Here is an 18,492-nt window from a genome sequence, read left to right as displayed (position 1 = left end):
ATTCATTCATTCAGTCATTCATTCATTCAGTCATTCATTCAGTCATTCAGCCATTCATTCATTCATTCATTCCTTCAGTCATTCATTCAGTCATTCCTTCAGCCATTCATTCATTCAGCCATTCATTCATTCATTCAGTCATTCATTCATTCAGTCATTCATTCAGTCATTCAGCCATTCATTCATTCATTCATTTGTTTTCTTCACCACTTGGTCCAGTTAAGGGTTGCAGGAAAATGGAGCCTATCCCAGCAGTCATTGGGACAGAGGTACACCCTGGACAGGTGTGTGTTGTCCCTCACAGGGCCACAAAGACACACACACACACACACACACACACACACACACACACACACACACACACATCCACACTCCCAGGGACAATTTAGAGTAACCACTTAACCTAACTTGCATGTCTTTGGACGGCTGGAGGAAGCTGGAGTACCCGAAGAGAACCCACACATACACAGTGTGAACCAGTACGCCACTGGGAAACATCCTGCATTCATCATATCATGTAGTGGAGCACTAAACTTTGATATTCTCAATACTTTTTATGAGCAGCAGCAGCTTTTAAGACGATGCATGTTTGTTTCAGCTGAACTCAAAGTGACCAAAAACATGTGAGAAAAGCTTTGCAGATGGGAGAAAGTCCCATTTCACTTCAATGTCAAATTATCTTTCCTCCTATGAGATGTCAAGTCGAGACGTTCCTTCTACAAACAATTAAAAAAGGAACATGTGATGAATCCTGGATCAGTCACTGAGGAATTTCTTCATGTCAGAAAATGGTAAATATACTGGGTGTGAATCTGGCCAGGACTGTGTAGCTCTGGTCCTCGCAGGCTACCATCCTGCAGGTTTTAGTGTTTCCTTGCTGTAACACACCTGACCCAAATCAATGGCAGGAGCAGAAGAAGACACCCGTTTGTTGGTCAACATTTTCATTTCATCAACACTAAAACTTGCAGGATTGTAGCCCCGGAGGGACTCCACAGTGAGGTGGGTGTGTGTTGATAAGGGCCTGCATGTGTGAAAAGGTGTTGGGATGATTTTATAGACGACCCAGTGGATCATTGTGGTTATTAGGGATGCACCGATCTACTTTTTTGGGAGTTCTGATCCGATACCGACATCTGAAATTTGAATATCTGCCGATACCAATATTTTCCGATACCAAATCTGTTTATGTGAACATTATTGTGACTATGGTTATTGTTGCTGTTATAACTGTGTAAGATTTCATTAGGTTGTAATAAATGACCCATCCTCTCTGAAGTTACCTCACCGATACAAATATAATATCATTACAGATCAAACTATTTCAACAAGTTTTATTCTGATTTGGCAGATTTTACCTAAATACAACTATAAATGTGTGGTTTTGAAACAAAGATTTAGCTTTTAGTGGAACAAAAAATGTCACATTTTAACATTCAAGCCATTTATTTCTTTTTAAACACGTCAGAAGCATGTCATCAAACACATCTGTGCTGGCTTGACTAGTGTGGTATCGGTACAGTTTTATTAATACCAAGTACGAGTACACACACATGGCTTTGAGCCGATACTGATACTGGTATCGGTTCATCCCTAGTGGTTATAGTAAATAATCCCAGAATCCAGAGGCTTGAAACGATATTTTAGACTAAATACAGACCGAAGTCAGGAGAAAAGCTTTAACCTGAATGAATTTGTAACCAGAATTTAATCCAACAGACGAGATTTGTGTTTAAAAAGTTACAAAACCTTCATTTCTTCAGTGGATAAATTGCTTTCGAAGACAGGCAGAAGGGGCCCACAGGAATTAGACATCAGCACACCGTGTTTTTTACCGAAATAAATAACTTTAAACTGTTGTGTTTTTCTTCTGCATACAAACAAACACCCTAAAGATACATTTAAATGCAAATCATTTACTGTGATAACTTTTTTTAAGTCATACACCTACTGGGCATTTTATTAGATCAGTTTTTAACCCGTATATCAAATCATTCAGCTGCAGATGACTGATTAGGTGTATGTGGCTGCAGCTTTATGAACTTAGTCATGTTGTCATGACTGAAGTGAAGTTAATGAAGTCCAAACTGAGCATCATAAGGAGGAGGAGATGGGATTGAAGGGACTTTGAACATATCATGGTTGTTGGTCTGAGTATTTCAGGCCTCATGGTTTCCCCCTTCCAGTCGCCTCGTGTAGCTCAGGATGGAAAATCTGATCAAAGTCAAGATTTCTTGCAATCTGTTGGTTTTCCTTAACGGGGCTATTTATAATGAGCTGGTTCGTATTGTGTGTCTGTAATGTGGCCTGAGATTACATTGTTGCACTGTACTGACATAAGGCAGCTGCTTGTCTAGTTTTTTCCTCTTCTATTGTGCAGGTATCCTAACTTTTGTGTTGTTTCCATTTTCATCTCTTCATTCTCCCCTTCGCTGCGTTTCCCATGTCAGATTCAGCATTACATGCAAATTCTGATATAAACTAACTTAATAAAAGAGAAAAATTATATAATAATGATAATAGTACATGTATAATGAAATTAAAAATTAAATGAAAAATAAAAAAATGACTTTTATAATATAATATAATAAAATATAATATATAACATAATATAATATAATATATAATATAACATAACATAGTATAATATAATATAATATAATATAATATAATATAATATAATATAATATAACATAACATAACATAATATAATATAATATAATATAATATAATATAATATAATATAATATAATATAATATAATATAATATAGCCCTGTGATGGACTGGCGAGTTGTCCAGGGTGTATCCGGGATAGGTTCCAGCTTCTCCGCTACCCTGAATTGGATTAAGCGGTTAGAATAATGAATACATAATATAATATAAGACATAGATGGAAGGTTCAGAATTTGGTGTAAACAACCTGACAGCATCGATCCATCCTGCCTTGTCAACAGTTCAGGCAGCTGGTGGTGTCGTGGTGAAGGGGATTTCGCACTTTGGGTCCCTCAGTGCCAACTGAGCGTGGTGTACAGCCCACTAGATTGTTGCTGCTGACCATGTCCATCTCTTTATGAACACAGTGTAGCATCTTCTGATGGAAGTTTCCATCAGGATGATGCACCATGTCACAAAGCTCGCATCGTCTCCATCTGCTTTCTCAGACCAACAGAGCACCTTTGGGATAGATGGAACGAGAGTCTCATCATGGATACAACTGCCTGATGCTTTCATGTCAATGTGGAGGAAAGATTGTTAGGTATGTTTCCAAAAGCTTGTTGAATCTGTGGAACCAAGACTGAAGGCGGTTCTGGGAGGCGAAAATGAGTCCAACCTGGTTTGAGCAAGGTGGACCTGATGAAGGGAACAATGAGTGTATTTTTTAAGTCATTTGGCATTGAAACTACAGAAAAAAGCTGATGCATCACAAAATTAAAAATGTGCCGTTCATTAATATTGGATTTGCAGCAAGGAAACATCAGGCCCGGATCTGAACTTATTGTCACTTTGGGTCCTTCAGTTTTCTACTGACATGCTTTTTCCAAGTAGAAAGGTGCCGTCACCAGCAAGGTGGGACTGTCACATAGCAAGATGGAGGAAAATAAAGTCAGTCTCTCTATCTCAGTAATAATTACTCAGTGAGCATTCCACACATATCTTCAGTCCACAGTTCTGCATTTGAGTGATTCATATCAGCCACACCTTCATCATTCACTGAGGGCTGTTTCAGCTGAGCTGTCGCTCAGGAGGAGCAGTCTGCTTGCAACTGGGAAGTTCGTTTCCTGACTATGCGCCTAAGTGTCCTTGGGCAAGACACTGAACCCTAAGTTGCCCCCTGATGTGCCTATTGGCAATGAGTGTGTATGTAAGTCGCTTTGGATAAAAGTGTCTGCTAGACGACTGTAGAATAAGCTGTTAACAGGTGCCGACCTGCAACCAGGTTAGTCTGCTAGTGTAGCAAAGCAGCAGCTCTCGTTCAGCAACTTTTAAAACCCATTCTTATTGGTGAATTTCCTTGATCACCTAAACTCTGATCATGAAAGTCAAAAACTTAAATGTCCCTTATGTTAAATGGTGATAGAAAGCATTTTCCAAGCAGCATTACTTGGCCTCTGACAAATGTATTCTAACTAAATGATGCAGCAATAAAGCACCTTCAGGCTGAATAAATCATAACTTGATCACTTTACTTTTACTACCCATGTTTAAATAAAAAAAAAAAAGAAAAAAAAGCATTTTATCTGCAACCACAAAAAAAATCCGTTACTACATAAATTAAATTTGTTATAACAAAACAAGGACTCTTAACAAGCCACAAAATAATTTCACACATCTGTGCAAACCTTAAAATATAGGGCAGAGACTGACTAAACGCATTCATCAATACTGCCACCTGGTGGACAGTCGGAGTAGTGGTCTCTTCTCACTTATGTTAATTAACTACAATGATTAAAAAAAACACACCCAAACAGAGAACTTGTCTTTAGGGGTTTTATTTCAAAGATCATGCAGTGCACTTCCAAGGTCGGAGGACAACACTTTCAAATGATACACAGGAACTAATACGACTTGTAACCTAGTACAAAAAGAGGGGGAAAAAAAAACAAAAAAAAAACCTAAACAATGCAGAGGAATGTAACAAATTAAATATGATAAACAAAGTGTGCAACACTACTGCTGCACTGCAGATCTTAAAAAGGCTGTATTTTGTCACTTTAACCCTTTTGTGTAAATACAAAAACAAGTTGGATTAAGTATAGAACTTAAAAAGACAAAGCAATAAATTACTTCTTTCAAGTGAATGGTGCATTTACTGAGGGAACTGAGGCATGGGGTACGGCACCAGCGGTGGAGGATGCTGCTGTGGAGCCTGTGCCTGAGCGAAGGGGAACGGAGGGTGGCCCGCACCGTTCTGCGCGACAGCCTTGTTGGGGGCAAACTGCTGGGGCTGGAAGCTGTTCTGGGCGTTGTAGGCAGCTGCTTGGTTGTTGAAGTTTGACTGTCCACCACCATTGTAGTTTCCTCCGCCGTAGCCATTGGCACTGCCGTTGCTTCCTCCAAAGCCTCCGTTTTGTGAAATCCCCCCATAGGCCTTATTTGGTCCATTGTCAAAGCCTCTGTTATCCCTACCAAAATCCCGTCTGCCTGAATACCTATCCCGACGATCGTAGTCACCACCTCTGCCGCCCCTTGAACGACCTGAGAAAGAAAGAAAAAAATGATAGAGATAGAGACAGACAGACAGACATCTATATATATATATATATATATATATATCCGTTATTAAATCTACATTGTGTCATGATAAACCCTTACATGGAAGAAAAATTAAGGCTGCCACCCACAGCACCATTTCTGTATCTCACCAATTAGATTTACCTCCTCTGTCCTCTGCCATCTGGAGGAGCTTGGGATTGATGGCCTGGTTGGCCTCGCGGAGCACGGAGATGAGGTCGCTAGCCTGCCTCATGTTGTTGGGGGTGAAGAAAGTGTAGGCCGTGCCTGTCTTTTGGCTACGAGCCGTTCTGCCAATGCGGTGAATATAGTCCTCAGAGTTGTTGGGGTAGTCAAAGTTGATGACAAATTTGACGTCTTCAACATCTGTAAGATTACGTTGCAGTGTGGCAGAAAAGAGAAGGGCAGCACGCAAGAGAAGTGTGCCATTGCCACCACAACAACCACATCAAAAACAGAAACAAGGCATGTTAGTCCTGTCAGGAGGTGGATAGACTGGTCAGTATAACACTGGAAAAAAAAAAATTAATCCATGGGGGGGGGGGAGACTACGGTGGGAAAAGAAAAACGATGCACACTCCATTAGCTTCCAATTCAGGAAAAAAAAAAAAAAAATTAAATCCTTCCCACGTACGGCTACTGCAAAGCCACTCAAAGAATGGATACGCAGTCTTACCACTCTGGAGTATGCATTCACTAGTCCATTCCCAATGCAGCACACACCCCACACACTGCCATGTGACCCTCGTGTCTACACAGGAGGAGCACCGCTACGTGCACTTGGCCAAGATCCTTCTGGTTTGTACATCTAAGCAATGCTGATTTAAGCTCGCACTTGAGTCTCTCGCCAAGAACTTGTAGACCTGAACCCATTTGCAGTAGGTCTACAGTCCTTCTCAGCATGGTAAGCTTTTTCCAGACCCAGTGTTCACTTGACCTTAATGTCTCTCGTTGGCAGGTCTCGACATGACTTTGAAACGCAGGCGAGGGAGGAATGTGAGCTTGGATTTTGTCCTGTGTCCAACTGCCATGTCCCACTGTCACCAAAAGCGCCAGTAGCCATGTCATTACAGAGGTGAGGTTATGATCGATATCATGGACTGCTCTTCAAAAACCAACATTTAGGAAGCTGCATCATTAATAGCACCCACGCTGGACAACGTCTAGACAAAAAGTGTCTTTAAAAATAAAAAATAAAAATAAAGGATGAGTCAAATGACTTGCAGTGCCCAAATATACATGCAAGACAATAGGAGACAATGCAGCTGGGCTTTGAGCTGGGACAGTTAAGAGCCTGGGTGAATAAAAACAGCAGTCCAAACCATTGGCAGAGATCACACGAGCATTTGGGGGGCGGAACTGTGAGCAGCCCTCGAATCGCCCCCGTTTTAGGCAGGCCAGTGTGTTGTGCTACACTTGGGCCTGGTCACCTCTGTACATCTGCATGACTGTGAGACCCGTGCCTCGCCAGTCAGGACACCTCCAAGAATCCTCCTTCCCCCTCTGGATACCTGGGCTTGTCATGCCAAGGCCCTGCCACACAGACTGCTCCTTCAGGTCAGGGGAGAAACTCAGAAAGAAGCAGAAGAGTTAAAGAAAGCAAATTTACTTTCTTTTTTTAAATAGATAAAAGCACAAGTTCAAGACAGATACTGACCTAGACCTCGGGATGCCACATCAGTAGCAATGAGAATTGGAGCCTTTCCAAATTTGAACTCTAGGTTAAGAAAAGCAAGATTAATAGATTTAACACACACAGACATGTTTGTTCAACATTTCAGATTTTTAAAAACATGTAATGAAATTTACCATTGAGAACCCAGTCTCTCTCCTGTTGGCTTTTATCACCATGGATACCCATAGCTGGCCACCTGAGAAAAATGAACCATTTAGCATAATTTCAAGGTGAGAAAAAAAATTAAACCACAAGCATTTATAGAAAAAAAAAAAAAAAGTTAACACTCACCCATCCCTCCTCATTCTCCGAGTGAGGTCATCACATCGCCTCTTGGTCTCTACAAAGATGATGGTCTTGTTTTCTTTCTCACTCATGATTTCTTCCAGAAGACGGATGAGCCTGAAGGAAATCAGTCATTCAAGTTCAAAATGCTAAATATTTACACCTCTGAGTTTGTTTCAGATGTAGTACTTACTTGTTTTCCTTCTCTCCATCATTGCAAACATCCACAATCTGGAGGATGTTATGGTTGGCACTGAGCTGCAGCGCCCCGATGTTGATCTGCACATACTCCTTCAGGAAGTCTTCTGCCAGCTGGCGAACCTCTTTGGGCCAAGTTGCACTCCACATGAGAGTCTGACGGTCAGGCTGCAAAATAAATAATTCATCACATGTTGCAAAAACCTTATTCAGATGCTGGGTATCTAAAATCCTACAGGTATGTTACTGGAAGGAGGAGGAGGGTTGACCCTTACTCTGATTTGGTCGACAATTTTACGGATCTGCGGCTCGAAGCCCATGTCCAACATTCTGTCTGCTTCATCAAGCACAAGGTAAGTGCATCTGCGAAGGTTTGTCTTTCCTGCCTCAAGGAAGTCAATTAGTCGTCCTGGAGTGGCGATGCAGATCTCCACACCTGTAACCGAAAGCTATTATTAGGGGCCATCCATTTTGGGACAAAAATTCCCAGTGTAGATCCAAAAGAAAATTTTTTACAGTACCTCTTTCCAGGTCACGGATCTGTGGTCCCTTCGGTGCTCCCCCATAGATACAGGTGGACTTTAAGCGAGAAGCTCTGCCGTATTCTGCAGCCACCTGTTGCACCTGCTGTGCCAGCTCACGAGTTGGGGCAAGCACTAAACACTGGAGTAAAAATGATAAGAGGTGCTCAACCAGGCAGCTGTGATCCACAAACAACGTTCAAAATTGTTCAAGTAGGAATAAGTGCAATATAATTTTCTAAAATAGGTTAACTTACGATTGGGCCATCCCCACGTTCCAAGAAAGGCTGGTGGTTAATATGGACGATTGCAGGCAGCAAGTACTGCAAACATAAATTTTACCCTCATTAAGAATGCAACCAACTGCACCATGCAGATCCTCTGGTCTGCTGTGGTACAAATTTACAGGGGTGTATAAAGTAGAAGTCCTGCCATGTTGTTGGATCTAGTAATGCATTTAGAAAAGGTGTTTTCACTAACAGGCTCATCTACCTGCAGTGGAGCTGAGCTGATTAAATTCACACGGTTTAGTGACTGGTTGGAAAGAGTTACCTGACAGGACTTTTTTACTTCATACACCTCTAAATTCACAATGCTGCAGATACTTTAATATAAAATTCATAACTTACAGCAAGAGTCTTGCCAGAACCTGTCTGTGCAATGCCAACCATGTCTTTTCCACTCAAAGCCAGAGGCCAGCCTTGAGCCTGAATGGGTGTTGGGTCAGTAAAGTTCTGCTTGTTGATCACCTCCATCACATAGGCTGAAACAAAGAAGTACAAATTAGGATTCACATAATTCATTCGAGATAAAAGTCTTTTATTCCAACAATGTAACACTTACAGGGAAAGGCTGCTTCGTTGAACTTTATGATGGGATTTGGACAGTCTCGCCCCTTCACTGTAATAGTTCTGGACCTTCTGTATTGGTCAACTTCTTGCTGCAAATTTAAGAGTATTTTCAGTGGTCATTGGAGATTACATAACTCCCAACACGTGTAGAAGATAGCTGAAGTATACAGCTGTGTTATGTAACACTAAATACACACCGGCGATCTACGGGCCACGTCGGGATGCTGCTGGTAGAAGTTTTTCTCAAACTTTGGGAGCTCATCCAGGTTCCAATGTTTCTTTCTGAGCCGGTCACCTGGGTTGCCAAACTTCCCTCCACCTCCACCACGACTTCCACCAAACCGAGGAGCTCCACCACCATAGCTGCAATCACACAGAAACATTGACAGAGTTTAACAGATAAATGACAGCTTGGTATAATTTAATACGGATATTTACTAAATCGTTTCGTGTAATTATGGTTTCTGAGTTTTCCAGCCAGCATTGGAACAATGGGGGGAAAAGCCGGCATTTTGTGTCGCTTTCACGCCGCCACATGGCGAAAAGCCGACATGCTAGGTCTGTTAGCATAGCTAGCATGTCTCCGAGTTGATACTAACTACAAACAACCAGAACTACTCGGCTTCATGCCACAGAAAGTCACTTTGTTTACAGGTGGTTCTATTTGTAGTTGACTAACCCGTACTAGATAAAAGGTAAAAGCATTTTTATTTATTTTCTTTTTAAAGTTGCGGCTAACAAAATGCGCTTACATCCGGCGCAGGCGTGTTGGCACGAGGCCAAACAAGGCCGCGAGCCAAAGTCGACGTCGACGGCTTCTTTTACCGGCTTTTTCTTTAATACAGATAAACATGGTTTTCGTAAAAATGCTTGCTTTTATACAGTTTGTCTAAATTACAATAACTTAGAAAATAATCGATAATCACTTGGAACATTTTTTACATAACCGGATCATTTTTGGTCGGTTTCTAAGGCTTGTCAGCCATTTCACGCGACGACAAAACCAGTTTTTAAAATGTACAAAAAAGGGGGCTTACCCTCGGTCTCTATCTCTGCCGCGGTCTCTGTCAGAATATCCAGGCATGCTGTAAACGACGTGTGTAAGTGGTAAAAACAAATAAATGGGACTTTTACTGCCGTTAGAAACTACGACCGGCAGTGTTGCTGAAATGCCGGTAAGAGGAAATGAGGCCCGGTTTATATGGAAAGAGGAAGTCTCTTTCCGATGTATTCATCCGCTGCACTCGTTTTGACTCCGACGCTCCACTATTAAGTAATGGAAATACTGGAAACTGTTATCAAAAAAGGATTATATACTATAACTTGAGAAAACACTTTGTAATTTTTCCTTTTAAACGTTATCCTTAAATAAATATAGTAACTGTACTTGAAAACATCAGTCTGAAAAATGTCTACTTGATAACCGCAACAAATGTGAGCGGATGAATATGTACTAGAGATAAAAACCGGTGGTGCGGCTAGCTGCCGAGCCATACATGTAACAGTAAGTGACGTCACGAGGACAAACCTTAAAAACTTAAATTTTTCGTTTTTTAAAAAAATATCATTTATCTTTATAAAATTAATCATATCTGATTCTTTTTCATAAGAGACTCCTTTTTATTTAACTGCGCTTGAAATGATAAGTGTTTGCTTTTAAAGAATAACATATGAGTTGGATTTTTCTTTTAAAAATTAAACAAGCACAGAAACTTTTAAGCAGCATTGTATTAACTGAACCATTACACTATAGCAAAAGATATAATTACATAAATATTCAAATATAATCGATTTCTTTGACTTGTTCAGTAAAGTTACAGTCATCCATCATGATCATTTATTGTCAAGAAGAATTTGGATTTGATGCCTTCTTTTTATAGAAACCCCATCTGACTTCAAGCCTTTGCAGATTCAGACTGATTAAACACCCCAAAACCTGCCATAAACACCTTCCCCCAAACATCCAGTTATTTTACACATGACTCAAAACCATAACCCCCATCTGCAGATATTTAAATCCCAAGTAGTATCAGCGAGTACACAGTGGGTGGTCGGGGACAAGTCCCATGTGGATGTAAAGCATGAGTCTCTACCACCCCTCATGACTCCAAAATCAATCTCAGCCAGCGTAGCACTGACAAACTGACAAACTGCACCATCATCAACAGACATTATTAATGCCCCCCCCCCCTTCCCCTAGGGAAAAAAAAAAAAGAGAGGACATACATTTTGTACAAGGCCTTCTGTTGTTAGACAAAGGCAAGTTTAATTAGAACTAATTACACACAAAAATAAAATACTCTTACAAAATGATAGTGTTAACATACATAAAATTGCATCAGTCAGCCAGCTATGAGAGATATAGTCCTGCTAGTGGATCATGCTATTTAAAAAAACAAAACAAAAAAACAGCGGCATCCCTCAACTTTTGACTTGTTTCGTAAAAAGTTCATTCTCACAGGAGGCAGCTACGGGGCACTGCTGAGCGACGGAGTGAAGGAGCAGACAGTAAGGTGGTCAGCTTGTGCACTGGACTTAAAAGATGAATCGATATCTGTTGCCATCAAATAAATGTGAAATTCCTCTTCGCAGTTCAAGAAAATCTTTTTCTACTTAAGTTAAAGATAAATTACAGCTTGTTTGATCCACATATATGAACAATATTACTGTACAAAGCACCATCTGAGGACACTTTTTTCACTTTGCATACGCTTGTGAAAGAAACTGTGTGTGTGTGTGTGTGTGTGTGTGTATGCAAATGTTAAGAACAGTCCAGGGTCTTAAGAGATTGCTAGACAGGCAGCATCTTTTTATAAACATTCAAGAATTTCATGTCATCATAGAAAACAATCTCGCTTTTTCTCATAGAAACATCATGGATAGGACTGTAAAGCAGGCTTTACGAACAGCTCGTTTCATTCAGCTCACGCCCAAAAGCACACATGAAGACATGCAACGACTTCTGCGTGGTGACGGCCTGCTGAGGGCACTATTAAAGCAAAAGACTTTTTCTTTTCTTTTTTTTTTTTTTAACCTTTTAACATTGAAGAAATAGAAACAAATGGCCAAGATTAGTTTTGAACGAAATTGACATTAAAAACTACATTTAACATCTCCTGAGAATGTGGCCGCTTGGGGTTGTTTTGACCACAAACAGGTATGAGGATGAGTAAGTGTGCATTTTGAGCAGTAGTATGTCAGTGAGCGCGGTTGCAAACATAAACTCAATACTATTTAGCACCACGTGGCTGGAAGGTAGTCGAGGTTTTTTCTTTTCCAATATGACAAGGAGGCAGGACAGAGAAGATAACGATGGACTTTGGGCTCTTCTGAGACAAAACCATTATATACAAATGGCAGGCTCCTTATGTTTTCCCAGTGAAACCGTCCCGTACGTCACCATATGCAGCTCAAGGGTGGAAATTTGAAGAATTTAAAGGGGTCATCTCAAAATGTTGCAAAAATTCAGTCTTTCAAAAGCAATTATGGCACTCAGGACATTTTCTTCCTTTAACCTCTCGCTGTATCGGAAAGATTCCACTAAGAAAAAACCCACAGCATCCTTTTAGTGAGATTCAGTCAAGCTCAACTCTGCTTTCACAAATGATTTTCTATAATTTAAACAGTAACATGTAAAAGATTATTTTTCTCCAACGGGGGGAAAAAAATGGGTTTCTGAAATATAACAGCAATAAATTATATATATTATATAGAATTTTATTGTTTCTTTCTCAATTTTCCCTGTTATACAAAAATATCACATTTCAAGCTATTTAATCTTTTTTTTTTTTTTTTTTTTCTTCTCAACACAGCTAGCTTTCAAACGTGTGAAACAGGGTTTCTGGGAATGCAGCGCTCTGGAGCAGAGGTCCCTGTTGTCTTCTTTGGAGAGGGTTGTAAACAGTCGGCAGCTAGTTTCGCCTTCTCGTCCCCCCATCACACGTCCTCATCCGTGGCTTTACGGCGTGTTTGCTTTGAGGCACCAATAAAAGCCGGAGTCACGCACACTCTGGGTCCAGATTTAGTGTTTTTGTTCCAAGTGGTTGCAGCACCCGGTGATAACGCTGTGCTGAAGCAAACAAACCAGTCTGCTAAATGTGGCTATTGTTTCAGAGCGGACTGCCCTTGTGTTCAGCGCGGTGAGACAGAACATTGCTACATGGAAAATATGTCTGTCCTTTAAATGCTAAAATGAACTTAAAAAAAAAAAGTTAGTAAAGAGTTATTAGCAGCGGAAGAAATCCTTTTCAATTATTTTAAAAAAAGATATTAAGGAGGGCTGAAGAGTAAAAAAACAACCCACAGTCAGATGATGTTTTCTAGTCTTCTCAGCTCAGCAACATGTCCCCTCAGAGTATGAGCATCTCTGGTTCAAAGCCCCCCCCCTTTCCCCCCCCCCCTGAATGGACCGATTTGTGGACGGTGGCTCTTTGTGGTCAGCCCATGTTGCTTCTGGTCTTTGCTGACTTTTCTGCCAGCATCGGCGGCTCACTCCACCGCGAAGCCGCACGTCTCCTCGATGGCAGTGAGCAGCTTGTCGTACAGTTTGTCGTAATTCTCGTAGGGAGGAATGTCGATCCGGTTAAAACTGGAAAAACACAAGCGGAAACAGAGCTTAAGATCATGGTATAAATGTTTACACATTTCTTTGTCAGATAAAAGCTGCGTCTGGACTGTAGGAGCTTTTTCCAAGAATGAAGATCTCTGCGTGACCAAAAACTATTTTTACCCTCAGTACTCGGTATTTCTCCTCAAAGAAGAACTGGAAGAAGCCTGGAAGGTAAAGGCAACAGTAGAACCTGTAGTACTACAATACACATATGACACAGAAGAGAAAAAAAACCATTTTATATTATATATATATATATATATATATTATTTATTTATTTTTTATATTTAATTAATTTTTCTTGTTCTCTTCTCCAAAATGTAACAATTGAATATACCTACATCGTGTCCACTGTTTTAACCAAACAGACATCGGTATTTCTTTAAATGTGATTGTTGCCTTTTTGTTCTTTTCTCATCCAAATGTACCAAGTCTTGTCATTGTACACTTACTATGAAAATGAAAAAATGAATAAAAACAGAGAAAGAACAATGTGGTTTATTTTTGCAACACTATCCTTTTACAACCTATCTCAGTGTCATAGTTGGTAAAAAAAACACAAAAAACTAAAACAATGTGTATTTAATAGTGGTGGGAAATCAAATAGAAAAAAATAGAATATTGGGACCTTTTCTTCACAATTTTAAAATTGTGATTTTTTCCCCCAAATAACCCATTTAAAATTTTTTTTGGTCATTTTTATTGTTTTTTTTTTTTTAATTTATTTTTTTTACTTCTCTTTTTGGCCATTTCAGCAGCAGAATGATGCCCTGACTATCATGTTTTTTTTTTTAAATTTCCTTACTGAAATCAAGAAAAATGACGAGCAAAAAGTTTTTTTGGCAAGTTGTCGACATTTTACTCGCCACATTTCACCACATGGACTCTGTAAAACTGAGGATAAGTCGCTCCGAATGGAACAAGAAAGTAGTGAACGCTTACATTTCTATAAGTCTGATTACTTGTGCATTTCTCTACGCCAGCTATCCCTTATTCATGGTTTACTCCTTAAACACCTCTAGCTCACATTTTACTGATTGTTCTGTATTACTCTTGTATATATTATAGAACAGGGGTCACCAACTCCAGTCCTTGAGGGCTACCATCCTGCAGGTTTTAGTGTTTCCCTTGTACAACACATTTGATCCAAGTGAGAAGGTTCTCTAAGAACTTGTTGTTATCTTCTGCACCTGCCTGTTAATGAACCATTGGTTTGGGTCAGGTGTGTTGTACCTGGAAAACAATAAAACCTGCAGGATGGTAGCCCTTCAGGACCGGAGTTGGTGACCCCTGTTATAGAACAAATAAAAAAGATGAAAAACTGAAGTATAATTCCTTATGTGCGTGAACATACTTGGAAAATAAAAGCTGATTCTGAAACACATGAGGTGTTTTAATAAAGCTGCAATGTTCTGCTTTCACAAGCTGCCAAATGATCAGCAAGAGGAAGACTGTCTGCAGGTTGTAGAAGAACAAAACAACGCAACGGACACATTTCACCCGATCTACCCACACCTTGAGCCTCAGTGGAAGTTTGGTGACTAAAATGATCTTTTGTTTGCAGGTTGTTTAGAAACGATTTGTGAGACCAGAAGCCTCTGTAGCTGTTTGCTTACCAGGTGTGGGCTTTGGGCAGGTTGTTGGTACTGGCGTCGATCTGGTGGATGGTGAAGAGTCGTGGGCCGGCAGCCCCTGCAGAAAAACACAAGCAAAACGAAACATCTATATCCTGCAGCCAAACACGTCTGAGTGTTAGAAATACAGAGTATCCATCTGAAGCAGCCACAACGCACACAGAGATGGAGACAAAGAGGACTGGACGAGAAATCTAACAAGCAAATATAAACAGAGTTCAGAAAGGAGCAACATGTAAATACTTTCTATTAAAATATAGCAAACTGTGTATATTTAGCCAACACGCTCTTTCATGCTTGCAGTTAGTAGAAATCTGCTGCACGACTTTTAACTGGAACCAGAAAACATGATCCCATCACCCCGATTTCAGCTTCTCTCCACTGCTGCCTGTATGTTTTAGAACTGATTTTAGGATCTTATTGTTAGTTTTTAAAGCTTTAAATGGACTGGACCCTCAATACATTAACAAATGCTTGCAAATTTACACCCCAGTTCGCACTTTGAGGTCTCAGGGCCAGTCCCAGCTTGTGGTACCTAAAATGAGACTTAAGACTAGAGGGGACAGGGTTTATCTCCGTAGTCGGTCCGTCACTCTGGGATGCTCTGCCCCTCCATGTCCAAGCTGCCCCCACAGTGGAGGGCTTCAAGCCTCATCTAAAGGCCCACTTTTATTCTTTGGCTTTTAACACTGTGTGAGTTGTGTGGTTCTCTGTTTCTTTTTTTTTGTTTTTTAATTGTTCCTTTTAATTATTTTATTATGGTATTTATTTTTTTATGAATTGTTTTACCTGTTTTTATTATTTTAACGACATTATTATTTCATTTTATTTTTATTTTGTGATATTTAACTCTTGGACAACATTCTGTCTTTAAAAATGTGCTTTATAAATAAAGTGGATTGGATTATGTTGTCTGAGCCCTGCTTCACACCACATTCAACTAAACACACAATCATTGCTGGATGGGAATAAAATCCTGCCTCATCTGAAAAACAATGATCACCATGAAGACATGACTCTTATCAAGCCTGATAGGAACCAATCAGACTATTTGCTCCACATCGCCAGGATCCCCGCCTCGACAGTAAGCTCAGAGAACCTGAACACTGACAATGATACGAGGACTGTTACAGAAAGGTTGCTGTGGTCTGTGTTGCATCGTTCCCTACATATCTGCATCCCCGAGGTCTGCCACAGATCTGCAGACGATGCACTGACCTACATAAATGCTGAGTGTTACAACAAAACACAAAAAGGAACTAAAATGACTATTGGTGACTCATGCAGTTTGTCCTAAAACTGAAAGCATTTATGGCCGAAACAAAGCATTTAGTAAAGTATTCATGTTTTAACCGTCTTCCTTGTCCGTCCACCGATACGGGCTGTAAAAGATGGTTGTGTTATGCAAGCTGTGGAAAGGTGATGTCTGCCAGTGGAACACCTTGTACTCATCGTGCCTGGATGCTGTGTGTCTGGGAAGCACTGCCAGCCAGGACGGACCTGCCGAACCACGGCGCCTCCAGCCAGCAGAGGGTTCGTGTCGGGTCAGAGCAACCCAGACACAGAGTCTCCAAAACACACCCTAGACCAGAGCTGTTCAGCTCGGTCCCATGAGGGTCTGCAGGTTTTCAACATGTCTGCCTGCAACAACACACCTGGCTTGAAACAATAAAGCTTGTTCCATCTTCCACGAGAAGCGAGAACTTTTTTCTTTTTCTCGAGGCTCCGGGAAGAAAATGACGTCATTTTGTTCTCGCGGACGCGTTTGAAGACGGTTCTCGACACATCGGGCTGGCAGAACTTTTTTCTTGCAGGGCTGCGAGAAGTATCGTGTGATTGGTCGGACAGTTGAGGTGGGCGTGGTTAACACAGAGAAAGCATGAAGCGGAGTTGCTGCTTTTGCGTTTTTGCTGTTGCAGGTAAAACGGATTGTTTTGATAAAATAGCTGATCGAGGTGGTGAGAAAGTACGAACATTTTTACATGTGGCATTAAAACACTCAGACCCAGCCGCGTGCACGACCCGCCCCGCCACGGACGAAGCTGCTCGTTAAATATGAAACTAGCAAAGCACTCGGAGAGCGGAAACCTCCGCCAAGCACAAAGTTAAAGAATCCTTTTAAAACATTCCTGGATCCAAACGGTTTTTCATTTTTGCATTTCCAACAACTCTTGAAATATTTATAAAAATCCGTCCGTAACCTTTTGAGTTATCATGAGCAAAAAGACGCCGGGGAAAACAACCTCCTCAGCGGAAGTAACAACCGGGTTCGCACATAAAAGCAGACATCGCCCCCCGCAGCAGCGATCCCTCCCCACTGCAGACCTGCTTCTCGTGGAGTATGTATGGACCTGACGAACAAGACGTTTTTTCTTGTTCTTGCAGCATCGAGAGCCAGAACTCAGTTCTTGCGTCTCGTGGAGGATGGAACAAGCTTAAGTCAGTGAGGAGAACTTCGTTGGCTGTTTGATCCATTTCATTTGGGTCAGGTGTGTTGAAGCAGGGATACATTGAAAACCTGTGGAGCTGCGGCTCTTGTGGGACTGATGCCAGTAGCCCTGCCTCAGTGGTTACTAGGGGTGGGAAAATCAAATAGAAAAATCGAAAATTGGGATTTTTTGCTTTACAATATTAAAATTGATTTTTTTTCTTTTGGTAAAAAATTGGGGTTTTTTCAAATAAATAATTTATGATGAAATTTTTGTAATTTTTATTAATCTTTTTACTTGTCTTCTTGTGCTTTATAGCAGCAGAATGATGGTCTGGCTACTGTGTTTATTTTTCCTAATTAAAATCAAGGAAAATGACAAGCAAAAACAACGTTTTCTTTGTTTTTAAATCTACAAAAATCAGCAATATCGAAGAATTGTGAGAATCACAATTTAAATCAAATCGGCACCCAACCGAGGACAAAAGCATATCGTCACAGCCCTACTGGTTATGAATGAATAATTCCGAATTAGAGTATTCTCCTTCGGGTTTACATTGAAATAGTAATTCCGAATTGAGGTTTAGATGGAAAACAGGTTTATTTGTCTTCACTTAATCCCGCTTCAGATCGGTGGGTTGGGAAGGAGTCTGATTGGACAGGGGGCGGACGTGACGTACTTATGTTTACCCGCAGTAAACAAGCTCCACTTCTCGCCTTTTAGGCCAGAACATAGAAAACCACATAATAAAAAATATTTCGCTTTGATTTTGATTATAATTCGAAGCACCAGCTTGACACGAGTATACTGCTTCACATTTTCCAGCAGCTCAGGAAGATAAAAGTACCAAAGGAGAGAGCAGGCGGCACGGCATGTGTGTGTTATCAGGACAAGGTAACACACATGTGCAGAACGACTGGAATTAACTTAGAGCAAAATGAACATGTACATGTTGAGGAATTAATCAGTGAGCAACAAAGTGAGTAAAATCCTTAAAGGTAGAGTATGTAAGATTTTCAATATTTTCTAAATAAATTAACTAAAAAAATAACTACAA

At 40.5% G+C, this 18,492-nt stretch overlaps 2 protein-coding genes across 4 annotated transcripts in view; both read right to left on the bottom strand.

Moving 5' to 3' along the window:
- Window positions 1-4,475: 4,475 nt before the first annotated feature.
- ddx5 (DEAD (Asp-Glu-Ala-Asp) box helicase 5) lies at window positions 4,476-9,932 on the bottom strand. Of its 2 annotated transcripts, none has more exons than XM_079252615.1 (13): window positions 9,801-9,932; window positions 8,961-9,126; window positions 8,756-8,852; window positions 8,542-8,675; window positions 8,170-8,235; window positions 7,913-8,054; window positions 7,667-7,827; window positions 7,387-7,559; window positions 7,200-7,310; window positions 7,043-7,104; window positions 6,891-6,950; window positions 5,378-5,599; window positions 4,476-5,197 (listed from the first exon to the last, which is right to left on the bottom strand). In XM_079252615.1, the coding sequence occupies exons 1-13, from the start codon at window positions 9,845-9,847 to the stop codon at window positions 4,809-4,811; spliced, it is 1,830 nt and encodes a 609-aa protein (XP_079108741.1). In that variant the 5' UTR covers window positions 9,848-9,932; the 3' UTR covers window positions 4,476-4,808. The 2 variants fall into 2 exon arrangements, with proteins under 2 accessions (XP_079108741.1, XP_079108742.1); XM_079252616.1 differs by having other exon boundaries at window positions 5,028-5,197; window positions 5,365-5,599.
- A 3,240-nt stretch (window positions 9,933-13,172) lies between these two features.
- The window catches only part of smurf2 (SMAD specific E3 ubiquitin protein ligase 2), a 67,118-nt gene continuing 61,798 nt past the window's right edge, over window positions 13,173-18,492 (bottom strand). For both annotated transcript variants that reach the window (XM_079252491.1, XM_079252492.1), the window contains 2 exons: window positions 14,989-15,064; window positions 13,173-13,351 (listed from right to left, as the gene is read on the bottom strand). In XM_079252491.1, the coding sequence (XP_079108617.1) occupies window positions 13,252-13,351; window positions 14,989-15,064 (176 nt within the window). In that variant the 3' untranslated portion in view covers window positions 13,173-13,251. The remainder of the gene's footprint in view (window positions 13,352-14,988; window positions 15,065-18,492) is intronic.

Source organism: Telmatherina bonti (assembly GCF_933228915.1).
Source record: "Telmatherina bonti genome assembly, chromosome: 14".
Lineage (NCBI taxonomy): Eukaryota > Metazoa > Chordata > Actinopteri > Atheriniformes > Telmatherinidae > Telmatherina > Telmatherina bonti.
This window is presented reverse-complemented; position numbering and strand designations above follow the sequence as displayed.